Raw genomic sequence first — 14,293 nt, forward strand, 5'->3', positions numbered from 1 at the left:
TCGAGAGATGTCATCCTTGGCATGGACTTCTTATGCCTCCATGGTGCTGTCATCAACCTAAAAACAAGGTCGATAACGTTATCCACAGAAGAAGCACTACCGCCGCGCACGCCGTCAGGACACCATGCCTTGAATGTGCTGGAAGAACAAGTCACCATTCCGCCTCGCTCAAGCGTCATTATTTCAGTCGGCGCTCCTAAATCACCTGACTTGGAAGGCGTCGTTGAAGGCAGTCAGCATCTGTTGGTCACCCGAAACATTTGCGTCGCAAGAGGAATTGCAGAGCTGCGGGGAGGCAAAGCAACGGTTATGCTCACGAATTTCAGCAATGAGTACAAACATGTGAACAAAGGAACAACGGTCGCATACATCGAAGAAATTGTCGAAGCCACCAGTGCTTTCGCCCTCGCCGATTCTGCGGAACCTGCTCAGAGGAACCAAGCCCCTCCCATAGCTTTCGACGTCAATCCCAGACTTCCAAACGATAAGCAAGAACAGCTCAAGGCCCTGCTCCTGCAATACGAAGATTGCTTTTCGTCGTCATCGAAAATTCGGCAGACCCCAATCACGAAACATCGAATCATAACCGAAGAAAATGCCAGACCACTCCGTCAGAGTCCGTACAGGGTTTCGACGCGAGAACGTGAGGCAATGAAGAGACAAGTTGATGAAATGCTGCGAGATGACATTATCCAGCCGTCCAAGAGTCCGTGGGCATCCCCCGTGGTGTTAGTGAAGAAAAAGGATGGGACCCTACGTTTCTGCGTCGATTATCGCCGCCTGAACAAAATCACAAGAAAGGACGTGTATCCTCTCCCACGAATAGACGACGCCCTTGATCGGCTCCATAACGCCAAGTACTTCTCGTCAATGGACCTCAAGACTGGCTATTGGCAAATCGAAGTCGACGAAAGAGACCGAGAGAAGACGGCGTTTATAACACCGGACGGCCTCTTCGAGTTTAAGGTGATGCCCTTCGGCCTTTGCTCAGCGCCTGCAACTTTTCAACGCGTTATGGATACAGTACTGGCAGGATTGAAGTGGCAGACTTGCCTTGTGTACTTGGACGACGTCGTCGTGTTTTCCTCGAGTTTCGACGAGCATCTTCGGCGCCTTGAAGCTGTACTTCAAGCCATCAAGACGTCCGGACTCACACTGAAGCCAGAAAAGTGCAGATTTGCGTATGAGGAGCTCTTGTTTCTTGGGCACGTTATCAGCAAGTCTGGAGTTCGTCCCGATCCACGGAAAACAGCCGCCATCGCCGATTTCCCGCCGCCCACTGACAAGAAGGCCGTGCGCCGATTTCTGGGCCTGTGCGCCTATTATAGGCGGTTCGTGAAAAACTTCGCCCGCATCGCCGATCCTCTCACTAACCTTACCAAGGCCGACTCGGAGTTCAAGTGGGAAACGCCACAGGAACACGCTTTCCAGGAGCTTAAACATCGCCTCCAGACGCCTCCGTTACTTGCCCATTTCGACGAATTCGCCGAGACAGAAATACATACTGACGCAAGCAGCGTAGGTCTTGGCGCCGTTCTTGTGCAGAGGGCTGACGGACTTGAAAGGGTTATTAGTTACGCCAGCCGATCGCTATCCAAAGCAGAAGCAAATTATTCCACAACAGAAAAGGAGTGCCTCGCCATCATCTGGGCTACGTCGAAATTTCGCCCCTACCTCTACGGCAGGCCCTTCAAAGTTGTGAGCGACCACCACGCCTTGTGTTGGCTAGCCACCTTGAAGGACCCTTCAGGTCGCCTCGCACGATGGAGCCTGAGACTTCAAGAATATGACATTACTGTCATTTACAAGTCCGGCAAAAAAACACTCCGACGCTGACTGTCTCTCTCGTGCGCCTGTCGACCAACCGCTACCCGACGACTCGGATGACGACTACTTCTTGGGAACGATAACTACCGACGACTTCGCTGAACGACAGCGGGCCGACCCGGAACTTAAAGCCCTAATAGAATACCTCGAAGGCAGGACCACCGAAGTCCCGAAGGTATTCAAGCGCGCACTTGCGTCGTTCTTTCTACGAAACGGTCTTCTACAAAAGAAAAACTTTTCACCGCTTCGAGCTAAGTACCTCCTTGTGGTGCCTTCAGCTCTGCGACCAGAACTCCTGCAGGCCCTGCACGACGATCCGACGGCAGGGCACCTCGGTGTTTCCCGCACGCTCGCGAGGATACAAGAAAGGTACTACTGGCCACGTCTTACCACCGACGTCACTCGTTATGTGAGGACATGCCGGGACTGTCAGCGACGCAAGACACCGCCGACAAGGCCAGCGGGACTTCTGCAGCCAATTGATCCACCTTGCCGACCTTTCCAGCAGATTGGTATGGACCTACTGGGGCCGTTCCCGACGTCGGCTTTCGGAAACAAGTGGATCGTGGTAGCTACCGACTACCTCACCCGCTACGCCGAGACAAAAGCCCTGCCAAAAGGCAGTGCATCCGAGGTAGCTAAGTTTTTCGTCGAAAATATCGTCCTACGTTACGGCGCCCCGGAGGTCCTTATCACCGACAGAGGAACGGCATTCACTGCCGACTTAACTCAAGCGATCTTGGCATACAGCCAAACAAACCACCGCCGGACGACAGCGTACCACCCACAGACCAACGGCCTCACCGAGCGGCTTAACAAGACGATCGCCGACATGCTGTCAATGTACGTCGATGTCGAACACAAGCCGTGGGACACCATTCTTCCGTATGTGACCTTCGCATACAACACGGCGGTGCAGGAGACGACGCAGATATCTCCATACAAATTGGTCTACGGAAGGAGCCCGGCAACGACGCTCGATGCCATGTTACCCAACGTCACCGACGAAGAAAACCTCGATGTGAGCGAGTACCTTCAACGCGCCGAAGAAGCCCGACAACTTGCGCGTCTTCGTATCAAGAATCAACAGACGACCGACAGCCACCGTTACAACCTTCGACGACGCTTCGTGGAATACCAGCCCGGTGAACGTGTTTGGGTGTGGACGCCGATACGCCGACGTGGACTAAGTGAAAAGCTTCTGCGACGGTACTTCGGACCGTACAAGGTGGTTCGACGTCTCGGTCCACTTGATTACGAGGTTGTCCCCGACGGCATCACGAACTCTCAACGACGCCGATCGCGACCTGAAGTCGTCCATGTCGCGCGCCTCAAGCCGTTTCATGCACGTTAACAAACTGAAACAGTGTTTTTTTGTATTATTGTTGTATTGTAATTTATTCATTGTACTTTCTTGCATTATTATTGTACCTTCATCTTTAGTTAAAGCATCGGGACGATGCCTTTTTTCAGAGGGGGGCAATGCCACGTTCCATTTCACAAGTTTTTGTTATGGTTCCGAAACACCACACGATTCTCGGCGCAAACCGCGCCTGCAGGTTTCTAGAAGGTTCCGGACTGTAGTAGATCATTTCGATAAGATCACGCCCACTGTGCGAACGGTACAGATTGTTCTGGAACCTACGCCACCGCCAGCGATAACGCTAGAACATTCGACGGCAAGGGTATAAATGCCGACGCGCTTCGCCGCTTGTGAGTTGTTGATCGAAGGCCGACGCTGCGTTCGCCGCTATCAGTCCGAGACTGCTATCTGTGCAAGACTGCTGCTGTAATTAGACTTTCCCTTTACCGGGCACAGGTTCGCCCAAATAAACAGTTAAATCCCAACACGAAGTTTTCTGTCTTTGGCCACGTCACGACCCCGTGACAATATTCATTCAGATACAATTATTTCTTGCGAGCTTGAGATAGCGTTACGACTAGCGTGGCTATAGTACTTCATCCCAGAGTTGTGCTATGCTAGTAGTGTTCTTCCACCCTAACCATGCACTCTACCATCCACCGTGATGATGTTTGGGTAGTCCCTGCACACTGAGCATCTTGGCAAAGCATTGCAGAAAGAGAGCATTCAGTACATAATGCAATGGTTCTGAAATGAAGTTCCGCGGACCCCAGTAGATCTGTGAAAGCAATTCTAGAAAAAAATTAAAATAAAAAAGCATTCTTGGAGGCACACTATATATCCCGTGACAGACACCTTATTAACGCTGCATGTGGTGTTAGTTTATCACCCCCGTCCTTTGCTTTCTCTCTTCGAGGGGTTTCCCATCACTTCTACAAGCCCACGGCTGAGAACTACTTACATATTGCCGATACTATACAGACTAAATATCACCATGGGCTTGAGATATGACTTTCCATCCATGCTTCTATACGAGATTTCTTGCTTTGCTCTTAGCAGGTAGCAGTGTTTGTTTGTATTTGATTAAGGTGGTGGGTTGGGTCTGTTGGTATATAATTATGCCACACTATAACGCAAAGAACACACGACGGACAAAACCACAGACGACGACGAGCGCTGTCGTCATTGCTTGCGTTTTGTCCGTCGAGTGTTTTCTGTGTTATAGTGTGCCAGAACTATGCAGTTTAGGAAGGAAGATGTAGGTTGCACGCGAATGTAGCCTTGCGAGATTTGCAGCTGTAAGGAGAAAAAGGCTCCTCACGAAACTTTTTAAGGATTCCAGTGCAGGCAAAGTAAGCACACGCTTTCACCATTATACGAAAACAAGCGTCACACTTTATTGTTGAGCGTAAGACCGCTGCGACGTGGCGAGGCACATGCGGATGACACCGATATTGCTGTACTCGTACTACGGCTTCCATCTGGGGTCGAAGTTCTTGCGCAGTCCCTGCCAGCAGGTGTAGTACTCCTTGTCGAGCGCCTGCGACTCGTGCTCGGCCCACGGCGTCACCGCCATGCTCAGGGAGCTCTCGAACATGAACGCCTGCGAAACACCACTTGAGCTTAAGTCGCAACACTATACACCCTTGGCATATCGATTTGCGACAGTACTGTGCGATTTTCGCTCAAGCGCCGCTTTGAAGGGATCATGAACGATCTCTCGATTGGGCTTGGTGAGAAACGGTATCCTGCGTATAAGCAGACCCTTCCATGGGCATCTGAGCTAAACCTTGCAGTCGTTCGCGACAATGACAGCGTACAAGCGAAGCGCGAAGCTGCCGTTTTCTCAGGCAGAGCCCTGTGCTCACTCTCTTCGAAGCTGCCAGCGCCTGCTATCAAGCGTCGAACAGCGCAGCGCGCCATTGGCCGACAGCCAACGTATATCGAGTGCCGCCTTTGGATCAGATACGCTTCTTTCTACGGAGTGGCGGCGCTGCGCCCCATAGCCTGCTAACATTACACAGTGAGCCACACTCGCACGCATGATTAGCACCGGGAGAAAGCGATCGCCTTTCACCATAAAGTTCGTTCGGTCAGCGACCATTGGAATGATGGGGAGTACACGGACTAGCCTATAGTCTTCGTGCTTGCGTGCTTCAAACGCACTTGTGGCTTTGTTTATTGCTGTGTTTTTGTCTTGTTTCGAATAAATGAGATCACCGTTTCGAACTTCGCGACCCGATTTGAACTGGTGAACCTAAAAGCTTACGGCGGTGACATGCAACTGCTAAACAACTGCTTATTATCGTTTTCTGTAAAAACAGCCCCAAGCTACGCGAAGCCGAACGGAGCCGAAAGTACAAAGACAAGACGAATACATGTACTACCCATCATTCCCGTGCTCGCTGAAGCGCCATGCATGGCAGCTCCTATAGATACTATTGCGCCAGATTTACCTCTAGTGTAATGATAGGAAGTTTTATGATTTTCGTAACGCACGCTCTAAGTCATGAGTCATGACATATGCTGACGTAGCTTTCTTCGCGCGATTCCTCCCTGCTTACCGTTTAGCACGCTCGTTGGAACGAAATTAAAAAAAAAACTCTTTAGGCGAAAGCCTTTAGTGTGTCATACACACGCCTGTCCATCCGCCCGTTCTAAACGGTGCCAGCTGTGGCATATCCCTCTTACAGTCGCTCAGTAACCACGTTATTGCTGAGAGAGTGTACAAATAATAACACAGGAACGAAAAGATACGCCATAGTCAGTCTTAACAAAATAAATTAGGAATCCCTGCATGCGACCAGAATTGAAGTTTACGGGTTCATTTCCACACCACATTACATGTCAAGACACAACTTCGGTTCAGACTATAGATCTGTCTGAAGTTTGAGGGAAAGTTGGAAGGTGGGAGAGGAGGGCGGCTCCTTTGCCCCTGTAACCAACGCTCTCGGTTGGCGCATGCATTCAAGTTGTGTGCGCAGCATGTTATTAATGACCTCTATTCGTTCGAAGTTTCTACGCACCATCTGTCACAGACTCCTACGCACGAACAATCGCTACAAATTGCCTAACGAAGCCCCGAAAAAGATCAACTCTCGAAAATTGCTTATTGTACGGTCTCGGGCGCTACAAAAGCGAACTGCATCGCATTATTTTCGCGCAAAGCTCTTACAATATCACATTTAATGGGCTTCCTTTCTTTTATGGTCACGGCCACTGCATCGTTGCGCTGGAAAAGCAAAGCACAAGGACGCAGAATGTCATGCTTGCAGTTTCCTATAACGCGCACCCAATTTATCGAACGACGCTCTTTGATGTCGAGCATCAACTAAAGGCTCAGCAATTAAGTTCAGTGGGCTGGATAAGCGCCAATATGTTGCTACTAGGCGGGCACTCACGACGAGTGACTTTCCTCAAAGTAGGGCGGGCTGTGGTAGCTCTTGGAGAGCGTGGCGAGGGGGCGGGCGCTAAAACTTGTGCCGGGTAGTCTCCCCTGCCAAAGCATGCATGCTTTAACAGAAGCGCTCGCAGCGTCCTTTCTTGAAGAATGCAAATACTATAAGCTCACGCAAGCGCTTCGTCGAGCTCGTTTGAGCACCGTAAAAAAACTGCTCGTCACAAACTGCAACCTTAGCCCGTCTCGGTGATGGACGTGCGAAAGTAGCTTTCCTGTCGCGTTTATTATTTTTTTTTTGCTTAAGCATTTTTAATACCTTGTGATGGTGGTCGCGTCAATGCACTCGGGCGTGCTTAGAAGCAAGACAGTGGGTATGGAAATGATAATGTGCTTTATCATAGAGTATCAGCTCTTTTGTGCGAAACAAATGTTTCATGGAAAGTATACAAACTTATACTTCGATGCCCCGCCAGCAACGTCGTCCTACACTGGACGTCAATTCAAACTCTTCGAGCGGTATTGAAAATTTAAGAAGCAATCTCACATGACGAATGCCGAAACAACAAAAAAGAATGCATCACGACACTATAGAACCATTCTCTTATAGACCAGTGTTCAAGTTTTGCTTTGATACGTATATCGCAGTGTGCACGCATTGCTGCATCACCAGGGTCATATTGAGGCGTTCTATTTATTATAATATATTTATTTAAAACTACCAACAATAAATAAGAATTAAAAACAAAACAAGAAAACAATGTCTGAACAAGCTTGTTGATCACACTTGAGGCTCAAGGTATTCGATTTTTTACTCAAAATGTGCCAGTGACATGGCGTGCTGACACAAGTTGTTTTTCTTTGTGTTTTATTATTCGGGATCACAGTTTTCTAGCGTTGTTGTTTTTTGCTTAGAAACTTCTTTTTGTTAGATTCTGCTTTTTTTGCTTTGTCAATTAATGAAGGTCCGGTTATAGCGATCTTAATTAATCAGTTTCGTACCACCCACCTTGTCATTATTTCTTGCCGTTTTCACGCTCATGTTTGCGTGTTCATACGCGCCCCGCCGGGGCGGTCTATGCTGGCTAAGGGCTGAGATACTCGGCTGCTGACCCGTAGGTTGCAGTATCCAATTCCGGCGGCGGCGGCTGCATTTTCGCAGGAGGCAAAAATGCTGTAGGCCCGAGTGCTCAGATTTGGGTGCAAGTTAAAGAACTCCAAGAGGTCGAAATTTCTGGAGCCCTCCACAACAGCGTCTCCCATAATCATATGGTGGTTTTGTGACACTAAACCGCACATAAATATCTACAGCGTCTCTCATATTTATATGGTGATTTTGGGAGGTTAAACTCCACATATCAATGAATCGTGTTCATAAAATATTCATTTGCCGCGTCTTACAAACCCTTATCAAAATTGATAGAAAAGCAAGATGGCCGAGTCGCTCGATAGTGTTTGTGCCGTAGTTCCATACGCTTGCCTTCCTATATATGCTCTGCCTTTCAGATAGACAAATGAGTAGATATAGTCAGCGCTTTTTCCTGCATGCATATATTCTTCGTCCTATCGCCTGCACTGTTTCACAGCTGTTATACCCCTATTATATCCAGTAGAAATATCAGCCATCATGCAGACAATGCGGAATCAGGGCGTCGATGAAGTATATATAAACACCCTGGAAAAAATCTACAGGGGATCAACTGCTACCATAGCACTTCATAAAGAAAGCAACAGAATACCAATCAAAAAGTGTGTAAGGCAGGGGCACACAATCTCACCAATGCTTTTACCGCGTGCTTACAGGAGGTTTTCAGAAGCCTAGAATGGGAACAGTTAGAGATAAGAGTTCATGGAGAGTGCCTTAGTAACCTGCGCTTTGTCGATGGCATTGCATTGCTGAGTAACTCAGGGGACGAATCGCAACTCATGATTACGGAGTTAGACAAAGAGAGCAGAAAGGTGGGTCTTAAAATTAATCTGCAGAAAACGAAAGTAATGTACAACAACCTCGGAAAAGAGCAGCGCTTCGAGATAGGTAATAGTGCACTTCAAGTTGTAGAAGACTATGTCTATTTAGGGCAGGTAATAACCGCGGAGCCGAACCATAAGATTGAAGTAACTAGAAGAATAAGAATGGGGTGGAGCACATTTGACAAGCACTCTCACATTATGACAGGTAGATTGTCACTATCCCTCAAGAGGAAGGTATATAGCAGCTGCATCGTGTCGGTACTTAGCTACGGAGCAGAAACCTGGAGACTTACAAAAAGGGTTCAGCTTAAATTGAGGACGACGCAGCGAGCAATGGAAAGAAAAATGGTAGGAATAACCTTAGGAGACAAGAAGATAACAGAGTGTATTAGGGAACAAACGGGGGTTAAGGATATCATAGTTAAAACCAAGAAGAGAAAATAGACATGGGCCGGGCATGTAGCACGTAGACAGGATAACCGCTGGTCATTAAGGGTAACTAACTGGATTCGCAGAGAAGGCAAGCGAGTTAGGGGGAGACAGAAGGTTAGGTGGGCAGATGAGATTAAGAAGTTTGCGGGTATAAATTGGCAGCAGCAAGCACAGGACCGGGTTGGCGGAACATGGGAGAGGCCTTTGTCCTGCAGTGGACGTAGTCAGGCTGATGATGATGATGATGATGATACCCCTGTCACACGGGTGTTTGGACGGTCATTGAACCTATGGTCTATTGACTCAACTGTCAAGCACAGATTCCACTCGGGCGGTTTCGAAGGCCATTCAGTCAATAGCCCAGCAAGGCAACGGAGCACTTCAACACTGCGTTGAAACTTCAGCGGTCAAGCGGAAACAGCGCAAGCGCACAACGTGCCCTCTCCTTCGCAGAGTGCGGCAACGGCGGCTGCATTTCCGATGGAGGCGGAAATGTTGTAGGCCCGTGTGCTCAGATTCGGGTGCACGTTAAAGAACTCCAGGTGGTCAAAATTTCTGGAGCCCTCCACTACGGCGTCTCTCATAATCATATGGTGGTTTTGGGACGTTAAACCCCACGTATCAATGAATCATCAATCATCATCAATCCTTCGCAGTGTGCTTGCACACAAGTTATAAAGAAATAATCTGACCAGTATGCTTTAACATCGGCATATCTCAATGTTAGTAATTACTTATTAGAGTATTCTTACCACCTTGAATGTGCAAATCGCACATACTCTCGACAACAGCCACGTACTTGCCGTCAGTGTGCTCTCTCGCAGTGTATCGCTCGCCACAGTTTCACTGCTCAACAACTTAAAAATTTATAACTCGCAATAAACACTTGATTGAAATATTTAAACAACATCAACAGCCATATTTTAGTTTTGAATGAACTTGTGTTATTTAATATTAGGTGGCATTATTACGAAGGGAAGGATCCGCTGCGCCACAAAGTTTTTGCAACAAATGCCTGAAGCACTCAATGTCCATCCGAAACTGCCGCTTATCGCGACAACACCATATCTAACCGATAAAGTTGTGCAAAGAAGCAGGCAAACGTCGACTGGGTGAACAAAAAACTATATATTTCGTGTAAAGCCATTTAGTCTGACGCGAACAAGAACAGACGCAACCATGTCGCGCATGGTGCGTTGTCATCGTCGTATTATGGCCGAATTCTTCTGGTTTTCACTAGCGAGCTACAGAGTTGTGACATTTCGGTGGCCATGCACTAGATGGTCTTTCAAAAGGTCCCGTGTGACAAAGTTGTGAAGTCAGTTATTGAGACAATCAGCGGTCACGCTTCGTTGATCTTGGCAACGCTTCTCCTGTCTTTCTAAGCTGTATCATGCTACATTGTCTTCGAGAGATAAAAGTACGGAAGTTCGCACGAAGGATAAAAAATATACAAGTTTGACTAAATAAACTACGTCGTCGTGTCTGGTATTTGTCTTCTGGCTCCACGAGTTCAACATTTTCGCCGATGCCGGGCTATAATTGACTCAACACGCACTTGTTATCCGCGTAAGCATGGATGCATAACCTTGACATGTTCAGAGAAATAAAAAGAAATCACCAACCAAGCACTCCGTACATGTTGTTAACCAGCGAAAGCTGAAACGTGTGGCTGTGGTGTTTGGCAGTGGGTTTAACCCACAATGCACTGAAGCCTGTCACAATTATTTGTCACATGTTCGTGCTTCTTAATGAAATTATGCACACGTTTGCCTTGAGTTTACCACAGTGTTTATTTCAAGTGCCGCACATTGTGCCTCGCATGATCACGATTATGTAAGAGTGTCATGAGCGGTTGAATGCGTTTCGCAATCAATTAATCACAATGGTTGTTTTCGAACTACAGGCGCTCACAGACTACGCAGCCGAAGCCAAGGAGCCGCGGGAGAAACTCCCGCCGAAAGCGGGCGTTCACCCCATGGCGAACACGCTTCCGCAATCGTCACGTTGACGCTGTCGTGCCTGCTACGGCGCTTGTTAGGCGCGGCGTGACTGTAAGCGTTTGACATAGCGAGTTAACTTGGCGGCGTGGCTTGCATGATCCGCCCACCACCGGCGCTTGCATTCCCGTTCGCGACTTAGCCACGGCCGGACTCGACTCCTTCTCCGGCGCTCCCCTTATGGCCTTCGCATTGGGGCGTTTTGCTGCCTGCCGCCGCAAATTCGGGGTGGCGCTGCTAGACCACTGTTGCTAAGGGGCCTTAACTGTTGCTAGGGAGCCTACATGAACAGCCGTTTTTAGGGTGATGTCAGCCTTTGACCCACTACATGCCGCCGCCCGCCAAAACACAATGTTGCCAGACAGCAACGCCGCGCTGTCGCCCCATCTTGGTGCCCGCACTGCGTGTACGCCCGGTTGCGTTTAGTTCTCAATAATACGGCGTCGAAGGTTGCGGTAGCATGTTAAACGCTGCCGGTGAAGCCTTAGAATGCCTGGATGCTGCGTACCGCTCTGCACTAACCACAACAGAAAGGGGGTGCGAATGTTCCGCTTCCCAGCGAGCCCTGGCCGACGACAACTATGGCTGGCTCAAGTGAAGCGAGACGGCTGGGAGCCCACCAGTGCGCCTCGTATTTGCTCTGTGAGTACTGCGTATTTCGTTCACTGTTTTTTCCTGCGGCACACGTATATGTGTTTCGCGGTGTTCGCGAATGAGTGATAACCGAAGTTGTCGTTGCTGCGTCCACGCATTGCGAGTAGGAAGCCCACAAACGGGACGCGTCCGCGCGTTCGTACGGAGACGCGCTCGCTAGTCTGAGCTGTTGCCACGCTTTCGTTCGTGTCAGCGTAACCTCAGTATTATGTCGCAAGTGTTTGTGTGTGGGCTGCGAATTTCTTCGTGCGCTCACTTTGAGAACTGGGTCGCTTACACGACCCTGAGAACCGCCGCTGTCAAAAGCCCAGGTGTTGTGTGTTGTTACAAGGGCGGCTGGCTCCAAAATGGCGGCGCACAGAAAACTATGCTGAATTTGGTGGAAGCTGGCAACAGCGTGCCCCGTTGCCCGCTGGTTTTGGCTGAGTTTCTTGAAGGCACTTATTAAGATGTCTCCACCCTAAAAACGGCCGTTCATGTAGACTCCCTAACTGTTGCTCCGCCGCCTCCAAGCGCGTTCACGGGCGCAGTGTGCGCGCCACAGCGCTATGGCCATCATAACAGCGCTGAGTACGAGGAACAGAACCAACTGCGGCGCCTGAATTCTTGAAGATGAACGTTTTATCCACACAACAGAACATACAAAGGATCAGCTTTGTTCGTAGTCGTCAGCATCGTAACACAAGCATCACACTCAAACTCACTGACGAGCTTCACGATGTATCCACTCCCCGTAGGTAGACGGCGATGACTCCGCTTTCCGTTTCGTCGGCTGTCGAGGAGCCGAGGTGGCCGAGGGGCCACGCGCTGCAGGTTCTTTACGCGGCCTCTTCGTAGCCGGGACCATATACGAAGGATACTGATCGAAGACCGTGGGCACAGCTCCTAAACGCAGTTTCCGGATACGATATCCGGGAACATAGTCATTTTCCGTGAAGTGTTTGCTGCACACTACAGTCGATGCGGACTTGTCATTGATGACGAGGTTTTCACGTGAAACATTTTTCCTCCACTTCGAACACAGTTCCTCATCGCTAGGAAATTGGTGGTACGACACACCCGGTGTCTTCCCTTGCTGTGACTTACACAGCGGCACGCAACAATAAACCATGGCTACGCTAGTGCAGTTAGCGTGCCTGAGCATGTCTGATGCATTGTTTACCCGAGGTCATCGAACGCAGTCAAGAAAAGTCGCAGTCGGCGACGCGGGGAGCCGGCGGAGCTTACAGTGAGGTGGTGCTGCCCTCTACGCGTCAGAAAAAAATATATGCGCGGCGCCGGTATTGAGAAGGCCGTAAGGAGCGTGCGGAAGGAGCGTCGAATCCGGCCGTGACTTAGCGCGGCTTGGAAGGCTGCTAGATCATCGGTACGCAGTTGCTGCCGGCCCTCAGCCTCTCGGGCCTGTTCTTGAGCTCGGACTGCACCATCAGCCCGCCCACGAATGTGAACTCTCTCACGTTCCCACTGTCGGCGCTTTTCTAGAGTTGTCAACGGCTTATCCATGAGGAAGGTTTCAGTAGAAGCTCATGCGCGCGTGCTCGGCACGCGCGCATGAAACGGGATAGACAACGTCACTCACAACGCAGCCAATGACACTCATGCTAGTGTACGACGGTGAGAATGACGTAACTGATGGTGCAGCCAATAGGGCGCGCTCGTGACACTGATGCCGAACAGTTTTTCGTGTTTTCTAGTCATATACACCTTTCGCTGTAAAACTGATATAATTTGGAAGTTTAGAGAAAAGGAAAGCATAAGAGGCAACGCCTCAAGAACGTGCCTTAAGTCTCAAGAGCATCTAGATTGTACTAGAGTGTGCTAGAACCAATTTGAGTGGGCCGAACAACCAGTTCCACGCCTGTTTTCGGGTGAGTTGCGGTGAGGGTAAAAAAAGAAGAAGGTGAAGGACACTTGGTAAATTCCAAAGTGTGCTCCGCTAAAGCATGTGGGCACTCAACTGACTGAGTCATGTCTCTCTTTTTTTGCTACTTTTATCACGCTCTCTAACCGATCACCTGATTGACGAGATCGTGTAAGGGAGAGAGGCCACAGCTGTGGGGGCGGCAACTGTTGCTATGCGCCGCTCTGGCATCACGTCGTTGTTGAGAGAGTGTTAGGGGGAAAGGCTACAGCTGGCACCATAGCACGTACAGTGGGACGCAATGAGGAAACATCCAAACCTTTCGGTCGAAGTGGATAGAGTTGTGTTGCGCAGGCTGCGAAGCACGCGCATCTCACCAATCATTCTTTTGGGATGCGGACTGTGTGTGGCAGAGACGCTGATGAGCGTCCTTTGCAGCACACTCGCAGGTACCATGAAGTCCCGCGTTCCGCAATATGTGAGGTACGGTGTGTACATGCATCCAGCCTCTTCCCCTCGATCACAACACCATTTTGAGGCGAAAACAAATGTCTCATGCTCGCGTCCGTCTGTTCATGCTCTGGTTCCAGCCGTGGCCTCTCTCTCCCACACTATCTCAGCAATCTCGTGATAGCACAGCGGCGCATAGCGACAGCTGTGCCGCCACAGCTGTGGCCCCTATCCCTTACATACATAAATCACGTGATTGCTGAGGCTAAAAAAACGAAGAAAAAACTAACAAAAGAAGAGAAAAAAAGCACATGGTATAATCAGTTGAATATCCATAG

At 49.4% G+C, this 14,293-nt stretch overlaps 1 protein-coding gene across 2 annotated transcripts in view; it reads right to left on the reverse strand.

Annotated features, from left to right (window-relative positions):
* Positions 1-4,562: 4,562 nt before the first annotated feature.
* The window catches only part of LOC142817889 (homogentisate 1,2-dioxygenase-like), a 28,967-nt gene continuing 19,236 nt past the window's right edge, over positions 4,563-14,293 (reverse strand). For both annotated transcript variants that reach the window (XM_075895825.1, XM_075895826.1), the window contains one exon: positions 4,563-4,793. In XM_075895825.1, coding sequence (XP_075751940.1) covers positions 4,659-4,793 — 135 coding nt within the window. In that variant the 3' untranslated portion in view covers positions 4,563-4,658. The remainder of the gene's footprint in view (positions 4,794-14,293) is intronic.

Source organism: Rhipicephalus microplus, chromosome 5 (genome assembly GCF_043290135.1).
Source record: "Rhipicephalus microplus isolate Deutch F79 chromosome 5, USDA_Rmic, whole genome shotgun sequence".
Classification (NCBI taxonomy): domain Eukaryota; kingdom Metazoa; phylum Arthropoda; class Arachnida; order Ixodida; family Ixodidae; genus Rhipicephalus; species Rhipicephalus microplus.